The sequence below is a fragment of the Camellia sinensis genome, chromosome 13, assembly GCF_055761805.1.
Source record: "Camellia sinensis isolate YWXY chromosome 13, ASM5576180v1, whole genome shotgun sequence".
In the NCBI taxonomy this organism is placed as follows: domain Eukaryota; kingdom Viridiplantae; phylum Streptophyta; class Magnoliopsida; order Ericales; family Theaceae; genus Camellia; species Camellia sinensis.
The window spans coordinates 26539321-26550287 of record NC_138973.1 but is presented as its reverse complement, the minus strand read 5'-3'; the positions used below and the strand labels follow the sequence as shown (position 1 = coordinate 26550287).

The 10967-nt window shown below is 35.0% G+C and overlaps 1 protein-coding gene across 1 annotated transcript; it reads left to right on the top strand.

Annotated features, from left to right (window-relative positions):
* Positions 1-216: 216 nt before the first annotated feature.
* On the top strand, positions 217-10290 carry KEA6 (K+ efflux antiporter 6). Its single transcript, XM_028266232.2, has 20 exons — positions 217-627; positions 1126-1169; positions 1573-1631; positions 1787-1865; positions 1949-2010; positions 2103-2178; positions 2282-2356; positions 3142-3213; positions 3311-3394; positions 4172-4240; positions 4344-4421; positions 4689-4777; positions 6355-6451; positions 6573-6626; positions 6849-6944; positions 7965-8153; positions 8258-8335; positions 8572-8616; positions 9532-9621; positions 9773-10290. Exons 1-20 carry the CDS (start codon positions 381-383, stop codon positions 9857-9859), a joined length of 1770 nt encoding a protein of 589 aa, XP_028122033.2. The 5' UTR covers positions 217-380; the 3' UTR covers positions 9860-10290.
* The last annotated feature ends 677 nt before the right edge of the window (positions 10291-10967 follow it).

Here is a 10967-nt window from a genome sequence, read left to right as displayed (position 1 = left end):
ATCGCCTCCGCCGGAATCTCCACCGCCTCCCTGCTCCTCCTCCTCGGCGCCACCGGCCTCAACAACCGAAACCCATCAACAGAAAGAGAGAGAGAAAGAAAGAAAGAAGAAGAAGAAGAAAAGAAAAGAGAAAAAAAAAAAAAAAAAACCTCCAAAACGACGTCGTTTTGGAGGGTGACAGGAGTACGCTACAGGAGAGTGCGACGGAAGATCCGGATTGTGAATGACGGCCGATTAACCAACTCCACTCTCTCTCTCTCTCTCTCTCTCCGTAGGTACCATTTCTCTAGTCTCTGCAGCGACACCCCTCAGTACAACGACAAAAGCTTCACTACTTTCAACTCTCTACTCGCTTATCCTGCGCCGTCCCCCTTCTAGCAATGAGGTGGAGATCCTCCTCCTCCTCCCACCTCCGTCTCTCTCTCCTCTCCATCTTCTTCTTTCTCTCTCTAACTTGGCTTTCTTCGCCCTCACTCGCTATTGCCGTAGCGGTCTCCGATCAGTTCGATGGTCCCAATACCACTGAATCCAGTAATGTGTCTCGTTCTAGGCCCAGAGAGGACAGCTTCGCCGGCATAATTGATCGAGCTCTCGAGAAAGAGTTCACCGAAAGTGATCAGACCGAAGGTTCGTCGATCCGAGCTTTTTACTTCTTCTGAGCATTGTATTAGGGTTTATGCTATTCTTTTGTTTGGTTGTTGAGAAAATCCTGACTGTGGAATGTAATTTTAAGTTCTTGCAACGTACATTGTTTTCGCGCTGAAAAAATATTTAGTTGAATTGCATTAAAATTACGTTGATAATCTTTTCTTTCTGGTAATTAGCAGTGAATTTGAACTTTATTATTGCTTTTCCGAAATGGTGATCTATAAAATACGGAACTTAATATAGTTTTTTTTCCTGGGCCTTTTGGGGAAATTAATAGTTTTTAGCATTTTTTGCTGGGTTGTAATTTCTTCTAATTCAAGCTCTGGCAACAATGGTACCCAATTTTTTGGACATGACTATGTTATCTGAGGAACTTATATTTGTCATCTAGTTTTTAGATCGCATGTTTGTACTTATGAAGGTTGTAGGCACTAATTCGTGTCCCTAATATTTTGGAGATCTGTATTAATTTGGCAGCAAATGATGCCGGCAGCTTCAACAATAGTGTTGCCGAACAACAGGTGGGTGTTACCATGGTTTTGAGCTTCTTGAGTACAATATTTCCAAAACTGTGGTGCGCACATTGTTAGGGGGATGAATGTACTGCAATAGTATATTCTATTTCATATATGTTAATTGTTTTATCTGTCAGCATTTGATCGCCGACAAGAACTTAAAACTTCAATTAGAATTACTTAGGTGTAATGCATTTTGTAAACTCTTGTTTGAATCCATCGTCTAACAATGATATACACTCACAATGAGAAAGTGTATTTAACTCATACTACGACAGTGCATTCTCCCTTCTACGACAGTGCCTTATGTTAAATCTTGTGGTTTTCTCCCTTTGGTTTCATTGCGAACCAATCTCTGGCTTGAAGCTTTTGCTGAATGGATCTTCTTTTCATGTTTTTTGTTCATCAGGCAGTTTTGGAAACTGTAGCTAGAGTTAAGTCCAAGAAAAACGACACGAAGGAGGAAAAGTATATATACTTCTATCATAAGAATCTGTAGATATCTATTCATGGTTTATGTTTACTTTATTTAGGGTAACAAACAAGCATTCTCTTTAGTCATAAGTTCTGGTTCGCTGTGAAAAAGTGATGCTTTGCTGACTTAATTGAGGCATTTATTGTAGGCCATTTCAGCTTCATCATGTTTTCAATTTGGATAATGACCACAGAGCAGAAGATACCCCTACATTGATAGATCGAAAGGTTAAATTGGATCGTTGGACACCTACCTACTCGGTATATATCATTATATTTTTCAGAGCATAACGGTTGTGCTGTGTTTTCAGGATAATGTCTTTATCATATCTAATTTCAAATCAAAATATCCAGTGCTCCAGTTAGACTTGAGGTGACTTGCTAATTTGACATAATTTATGTTGAAAATGAGTTGCAATAGGCAACTTTATGCTGATTCAACTCATTGACTCATTGTTCTTGTAGATTGATATCAGATCTGGTGGTTGTCATTGTGTCTGCAACTTGTGGTGGCATCGCATTTGCTTGTGCTGGACAACCGGTCTGAAATTTCTCACTGTAGTCAGAATCTATTCCATGTTTTGCATACTGATTCTCTAGAACTTCTTTTTTATCCTTTTTATTTTTCCTCTTAAACTCCACAGGTTATTACCGGATACCTGCTAGCAGGATCTGCTGTTGGGCCAGGAGGGTTAAGCTTTGTGAGTGAAATGGTGCAAGTATGTTGCTTTTCTCCCTTGCAGAGATGTATACTATTCTCTATTTGATTGTTTTCTTCCCAAATCTTCCGTATGATTGCTGTCTCTTGTACGCTGTGCCTAAGTATAGTATTTTGGGTATGTGACCTTCATGTATGACATTTTCTGTGATGATACTTATCAAACAGCCTATTATTTCAATTTGCATTTTAATTTTTTTTATTTCTTTTTTTAATAATAATAATTTAGAGTTACCTAAAAATATTTAATATTCAGGTGATTTGTGTTTTGAATGCAAGTTCCAAAACATGCATGCTTTAATGGCAATTCACTATATAGTATATATACAGCTATCCAATTTTTTTTTGCTACATATGAACTCAGTATCTTTTCATGAATTTATAATGGAATGCAATTTAAATAATTAATAAGATAAGAGTTTGACTTACCTGAAAAAGAAGTTATTTTGCAGATGTTGAATGGGCGCACATCGAACACTTAAGATACACTTGGTCCTGTCTTTTTACGTGATTAATTTCAATAAAAAAAAATTTAAAAATGAATTGCAAACTTGTGCATTTTAACAATATTGTTTTTCATTAATCATTTAATTTTAAAAGATTCACTGTCATATCTAGGAATATTTCAGCGCCTTAAAACTATGTTGGATCTATATAACCTATCCTACTACAATTTAAATTGTGCCCCCTACCACATTCCCATTTCCATTCCACACCTGTAATAATTTGTGTTTGGCCATATAATTTTACATGGTGCTTCATTTTCCTCGTGTTTTCTCTATGTAGGTTGAGACGGTGGCTCAATTTGGTGTAATTTTTCTTCTTTTTGCGTTGGGGTTGGAGTTTTCCACAACAAAGGTCAGCTGCCTAATCATTTCTCATAATTTTCATTGAATAATATCTAGTGTTAAATTATTTTAAATTTTGAATCTTAGTTCACCCTTTCATATTTTAGCTTCGAGTTGTTCGCACGGTTGCTATTCTGGGAGGCTTGCTCCAAATTTTCTTATTCATGTGCTTGTGTGGAGTTATAGCCTCAGTAAGTCTTCTAATCTAAAAGAACACCTTTAATGCCAAGTTTGTTTTCATCGCTGCCCATGTTCTCTGTACATGTAAAGGCTACCTCTTGGTAACCCAAAAATTTAAATGCCAAGTTTGTTGTGGTCGTTCCAAAAATTCTCTTGACATGTGAAGGCTAACTCTTGGTATCGTGCAAGGTTTCACATTGGAATATATATTTGAGTAGATCGGGAACAAGTTGTGGAAGTTAATTAGCACAAAATATATAAAATCTGAGTATGAAAAGAACAATTTTCTTTTTCTTTTTACAAGTACCAATAGAACAATATGAGTTATGATTAAGAACCTTTGCATTATACTGAGTCTGACTGCTTTAATTGTCATGTTAATTTTTTGGGATTTTGCATTTGACCCCTTTTGAGCAATCAGTTCATATCGACTATCTTGGAGCAGTGGTAATATCATATATCTTGCGATATTACTTCAATAGCAGTTGATGGATATGATTGCAATGGTACCATATACTTTGATATGGCACTAACAACATGATGGCATATTAAAATTGTGAGACAGGAAACACTTTTATTCTGCTACAATCTTTTGTATTTTTTGTTAGTCTAAGAGCTTTATCAATTCATTCATGAGGTGGTAGTGCATGTATAATGCAGATTTTTAGAGGTAATTATTTGATGCTAACCTTAGCAAGTTCTGTATTTGCTTTGTTAAAGTATATCATACGAGCTTACTGGTTTATAATGCTGCAGTTCTGATCTTAGCATCTGGATGCTATTTGCAGTTATGTGGTGGTAAACTGTCAGAGGGGGTATTTGTTGGTACATTTCTGTCAATGTCCTCGACAGCAGTGGTAACTCTTTATGAAGATCTGTCACTAGGGTGGCATCCACTTTTAACTTTGTATGTTTTATTGTGAAATGCTCGTGGCTGATATTTCAATGCATGGGTTATAGGTGTTGAAGTTTTTGATGGAGAAAAACAGTACCAATGCCCTTCACGGACAAGTTACCATTGGCACCCTTATTTTGCAGGTATGATCTTTTTTCATTTTCCTTTGTACACATTCCTTCATTATATCTTATTCTCCACCATAGGAACTTACATTAAAGATGTATGAGCTCAGAATGACTCGCTCAACCTCCTATCACTAATGCCAGTAGTGTTCCTCTTGTTGCCTGTAGTGTTTGTTTAAAAGTGCTGTGTCTTGCTGGTTTTTAAACCACTGGCATGAAATTGCAATTCATTTTATTTCTAATAAGATCTAGAGAGTCAGGATCCAAGTTATTTTTGCCTAGCAGGATTGTGCTGTGGGTTTGCTGTTTGCCTTGCTTCCAGTTCTGGGTGGAACTTCGGGTGTTCTACAAGGAATAATATCCATGACAAAATCGTAAGTTGATAAATTGTGAGATCGTTTTTTGTATCACTGTTTTTTAATTCTTAACTTCCATGCACCTAAATAGTGTTGTTGACATTTTGATGACATCTATTTGTCTTCGCCATTTGTGTTCTAAAGGGCATGTGAAGCTTCCATTGAGCAGAGACTTAAGGATTAGTAATGACTTTGTCTTTGAGATGTAAATCTTCAAAGGCCTCGACATTAAGTTTGAGGCTTGTAGAAGCATATTTCTCTCTCCCATTTCTTCCTTTGCAAAGACATGTTTGAATTACTTTTGCAATTCTAACAAGAACTTTTTAATGGTTTTCCATATCAATATGGATGAGTCATTTGAGGATGGGAAATTAGGTAAGCTGTCATGAGTACTTCTAAAATCCCTCAAGCTTGCCCCTTTATAGTAGGCTCCATGCTCAAGAAAGTTGTGTCTTTTTCTTTTTTCTATTTTTTTTTTTAATAATCTTATCGTATCTTTATTTATATTTTTTAATTTAGCAGTGGTCACTAATTGAAATATACCTTATGTCATATTCATGGTCTTGTAGATTTTTAATATTGTTTAATTATTTTTAGTATGTCATATTGTAGATTCAGGAGCCTATGGATGTTTACTTAAAATAGATATCTGTAGTGGTTACTTTTTTGTGTTTAGATTTTTAATATAACTTGAAAGTTGTACTAGTTTTTTCATTACTGCAATTTAGCAATGGGCATTTGATTTAGTTGATGTATATATCAATTGGAAAGATTTACATGTATGCTGAGTTAACTTACTCTCTTAGTTGACAAGGCAAATAATTCATGTGTATATATATTTATTATCTGTGACACATATGTTCTTTCAGATTGTATGTGTAATTTATTATCCTATCACACATGCATCTTACTTCACTTAGGCTTGGGTTTTATGTTGCACCTTGTGCTTAAGCTTTGGGAGACCTTACCACTTTAGTGAACTTGAAGCCCTTAACTTTTATTCGTTCAATATACTTGATTTTGGTCACCACCATGAAAGATGAGATACAAGATCTTCACTAAGTTTGTCTGGTTTGACAAAGCTACTATATCACAAATTTCTAGTGCCATAAGTTAGCTTTAGGAGTTGCAGATTCCAGCCAAACTTTCCACGAGAAATTTAAATAATAAAAAAAAAGAGGCAAAATTGATCCACTATGTTGATGTCATTGCAAGTTCCAGTGGTTGTGAGACCTGTGAACTGAAGATGGGATGCAATTACCTATAAGATGAGTATGTAGTGGGCAATTTTGGAAGGTTGAAGAAGTTTACAAATATACCTATGGCATCTCACAAAATGTGGTTGTGTTGGTGGTGTTCATGCAACTGCAAAATTAGCCGTTTATTTCTTTCACAAATTTCAACTGAAAGCAAGGTGAATGAAAACATCACCTTATTCCTTATGAATATGATATTAGTTGATACAGTGAATAATTTGCTGAAAGAAAATTGTGTTTCAATTCACTTCTATTGGTTTGAGTTGTAGGACAGTTATTGATGTCATATAATTATCAAAGTATCTTGTGTTGCAGCATACTAATTCTTCTATTAATCAGGTTGGTGGTGTTGATTTTGTTTCTGGCTGTTTTGTCAATATTATCCCGTACTTGTGTACCGTGGTTCCTTAAACTTATGATAAGCCTATCATCACAGGTATGCATATTCTGTAGTCAACAGATCTCTCTTTCTCTCTCTCTCTCTCTCTCTCTCTCTGTGTGTGTGCACGTGCAAGATCACTAATTGATTTACTTTGATTTGTTTGTTACCCTTGCAGACCAATGAACTCTATCAATTGGCAGCAGTTGCATTCTGCCTACTTGTAGCTTGGGTTTGTTTTTCTCCTAATCTCTCTAGATCTTTGCATCCATATTGTTATGCTTACATATCATACCAACTTATTTGCAAACTATCATGATGGAACTCTTGTTTTGGCTTAATAATTTTCTACCGATTTTTATTTTTTCACATCTGTATGTAAAAAATTTGCATGTAAGAATTCCTTCTGAATGCATATCAAGCATCTCTGTTTTAATTGTTTGTGTAATTTCAGTGTAGTGATAAGCTTGGTCTAAGCTTAGAGCTGGGTTCCTTTGCTGCTGGAGTGATGATATCAACAACTGATCTTGCTCAGCATACACTTGAACAAGTACGTCACTTTCTTTGCTTATTTGTCATCAACTATGTACAGATGTGTGACTTTTTTAGTGATATATTATACTTTCTGGTTTGAAATAAATATCTGGCAAATTTTTTTTTTTTTTTTTTTTTTTTTTAAATTCAGAACATTTACATATAGTATGTAAAAAAATATATTAGTCTGCATTCAAGGGTGGTGGGAAGAATGGACTTGCTATGTATCAAACCCAACCTTTGGCATTGTTTGCGTGAATTGGCTGCCCTCAGATTATACTCTGCAGTCCAAGCATTTACCATTCCACAAAGCAATTTTCATATATGTGGTATTTACGTATGTGTATACAAACAGTGTAAAAGCATACATACCTGTATACAAGCAGTGTAAAAGCATACATGAATGAAATGGTAGGTCTATCCCAGAACTTCCGGAATTCATGTCAAACTGAATATAGATTGAGCTGTGATCACTGTAGCACATATACAAAGAATGAGCATGAGGTACATATATTACTCAGCAATGTGGTACGGTAGGGGTTGGCATATAATGCTCAGTTAAAAGATAGAATGTGATAGATTTAATTGATAATTATAGGTCATCCTTCTCTTTACGAATTGGAACATACTTTCACTCTTGGTAGCATGTCTGGTTTGAATTGATATGATTTGTTAATTGAGAATGGGAGATTGCTGGTGTTAGTGTTTCATACTAGGAAGCTTTTCGGGTAGTTCAAGAGGTGAGAATTAGCTATTTCTTGAGGACAAGAAGTAGAGCTGCTGATGCTACTCTGCTTTTCTGGGTTGAACTATTGGCTGTTTTATGTGTTTGGTTGTTCAGTTTTCTGTCGAAATTATTAGAGCAACTGATGACTGTAGTGCAGTTTCCTTGAGTTGGTGCCGTCTCTCTCTCTCTCTCTCTCTCTCTCTCTAAATGTTATTGCTCATTTCTTATGTAGATCTATGTCAATATGTATATGCGTGGGAAAAATATGTTCCTCTGTAACCCCTGAATGGAATTTTGTTGTTTACACAGGTTGAACCCATTCGTAATTTCTTTGCTGCACTTTTTCTTGCTAGCATTGGGATGCTGATACATGTTCACTTCCTCTGGAACCACGTGGATATCTTACTAGCATCAGTTTTATTAGTGATCATTGTGAAAACAATTGTTATTACCATAGTTGTCAAGGGGTTCAGCTACAACTACAAGACTTCACTTCTTGTAAAATATTATTTAGCAATTATGTTTCTTTATTTTATTTTTTTGGAATTTAATTCCCATATATTTTCACTTCTGACGTACCTTGGTTTCTTTGACTTGTGTAGGTTGGAATGTCTTTGGCACAGATTGGGGAATTTGCTTTTGTTCTTCTCAGTCGTGCTTCTAACCTTCATCTAGTTGAGGTGAGTGCTATAATTGCAGTTTCTCCTGATAATGTTTTCTATCCTGCTTATGCATAACCAAAAAAAGGATATGGAATTCCCATATTTTCCCTTACGGTCTGAGATCATGTTTGAAAAGTTGTATGGCTTCCCACCCTGCAAAGAAAAGGTGGTAAATATATCTTCGATACTGTTCCTAAGTTTATGAAAGTCTCAAGTCTAGAAGCTTTTATTGATCTGGAACTTTCCTTTTCCAGGGGAAACTTTACCTGCTTCTTCTTGGGACAACAGCTCTTAGTCTGGTATGGAAATTCATTTTGGTTATTTTTTAAGTGGTGCATGTATAATTCCTGGAGTGCGTGCAGTGTGATGGTCTTTTTCTTTGCCTAAATGCATTGTACTCACTGTCCTTCTGGAGGATATTTTATTGTGTAATGTTGTTATTAATTGTTAAAGTGATAAAGAGCATATAATATACACACACACGCACACATATATATTATCAACAACCTACATTCCTGAAAGACAAGAATCCATCACCTGAACAAACCTCCCTTCTCTGTTCTGACATTTCAAAAAAAGATTCTCCCTTTCAGTGCCTTCTTCCTCAACTTACTGCTTAATCGCTTAGCTTCCAAAACAAGTAAAAGAGAGAGATGGTAGAAAGCCTCCCCCCACTTTCCACCACCACACAACAATTCCCATCGCCTGCATCAACAAACTCAGAAGTCTTTCAACCCTGTTGAAGGAATTTCTTCATCTCCCTTTTAATACCCTTCGATTTTTGTTTAATGTATTTGCATTGGTTTTTTGGTCTCAATGCACCATATTCATTGCTCATAAAAGGAAAGTTCTACATTTAGTCTGTTAATCATTTTATGTGGATTGTTATTTTATTTATTTTATCCACAAAATTCTTCTTCATTGTATTTAGATTCAGATTTTTTGATTTAGACATGATTGTTCCCACAAAAAAAAAAAAAAAAAAATGCATAATGTTTAATTACTTTTTCAAGAAGCAAAGTATCAATATAAATTCCGAGTTGCAATAAATAGACTTGAGGGATCAAAGTCACCAAGGATCAGGAAGCCTAATGTAATATGTCAATCCTGGTGTCTGGACTAGCCAAAAAATTTCAATATGGTGATGAATCAGATGATTGTCTTTGTTGCATCAATCTTTTGGCAGTTAGATCATTTTAAATTTCTTAGTGCAGGTTACTACTCCATTGCTTTTCAAGCTAATACCTGCTGTGGTACATCTTGGTGTCCTACTACGCTGGTTCTCCCCTGACAGTCCGAGTGAGGTAATCATCTACGTTGATATATATATATACCTCCACTTTTAGTATTTGACTGTTGCTGGTGAGAAGGGTTTTGATTCTATGTAGATTTGCCATAATCCTTGCTCTCTTCATTGAAATTGAAATGCTTCTTGAACATGTTCTTGACCTCCAGATTGGATTCAAAGGAGAAAATCTCCGCTCAGAGAGTGCTAAGCAGCGGATTGCCTTAATTACGAAGGATCTAATTCATGAAGGCTAAATGGATATATAATTTTGCAGTTTTGCCCAATATTTATGTTATGCTCTGCCCAAGTTTCTTATGGTGTGAAAGAGCTCAAATGTCCCCTTTTTGTCATACAAAGTGTTCCCGGGTATTGTTTCTGTTACACATCTCTGACCCAAATAGAGCCGAGAAAGCAACTCGAGCCTCAGAAATGTTGGAGAACAGGATAGTCGTAATCTAACTTCAGAAACTACTAACAGATTGAAGCTTCACCTTCTAGTGAGATAATCGTGATATTCAACCGTGTGACCTTTCTTTCTTTTTTTAACTTTTTCTTTTTCAAATGTAAAATAATTTCAACTTGTAATGTAATTCTGATTGGTAGATGTAATTGTCGCTGTTCTTATTCAATGCATTTGTTCAAATTGTAGAAATCGGTTTATCAATTCATGTCACTCATTTGAAAATTTGGTGTATGAATTATTTTTTTATGAAGTAAAGTCATTTAATTCATAATGCTGTCTATTATCCGAGTAGGGTGCCATTTTCTTCCTAAAACATTGGTCTTAAAATTTCTATGAGAATATGTGTGGTTTCAGACATCCCAAGAACTTTAAATCTTAGGGAATTAAGTAATTTTATTACAATAAAAAGTTATATACTATTTGACTATCACATAGGTGATAACAATTGATGACAACAACAAAATTGACTACATTATAATTTGATTGACTTCCGGTTTGCAATCAAAGAGAGAAAAGGGTCTGTTTGGTTTAATTTTAAAACAATAATTAGAGTGTAGAATTGTGTTTTGAGTTTTGAGTTTTTGAATTATAATTTGAAAAGAGAAAATTTGTTTGGTTATGAGTTTTGAAAATAGTTTTGGGATGATTTGTAATTTTTTTTTTTTTTTTTTTGATTGATTAACGTATAGAATGTGAGAGGAAAGAAGAGAGATGAGAGAGAAAAAGTAATTGATTGATTGATTAATAATAAATGAATAAATAAATACGAGAAGAGAGGAGTTTTAAAAGTAATTTTGAGTTGTGTTTTAAAAATGTTTGGCTAATATATTATATTTAAATCATAATTTAAAAACAGAGTTAAATTTTGAAAACAAAATCAAACGCTGCCTTAGATATAA

Bases quoted from the DNA above. Each gene is read 5' to 3' on its own strand.
- KEA6 (XM_028266232.2), top strand. From the start codon at position 381: ATGAGGTGGAGATCCTCCTCCTCCTCCCACCTCCGTCTCTCTCTCCTC. The intron at 2,179-2,281 runs GTCTGAAATTTC...TAAACTCCACAG, and splicing joins TTGCTTGTGCTGGACAACCG to GTTATTACCGGATACCTGCT. The intron at 3,214-3,310 runs GTCAGCTGCCTA...TTCATATTTTAG, and splicing joins TGGAGTTTTCCACAACAAAG to CTTCGAGTTGTTCGCACGGT.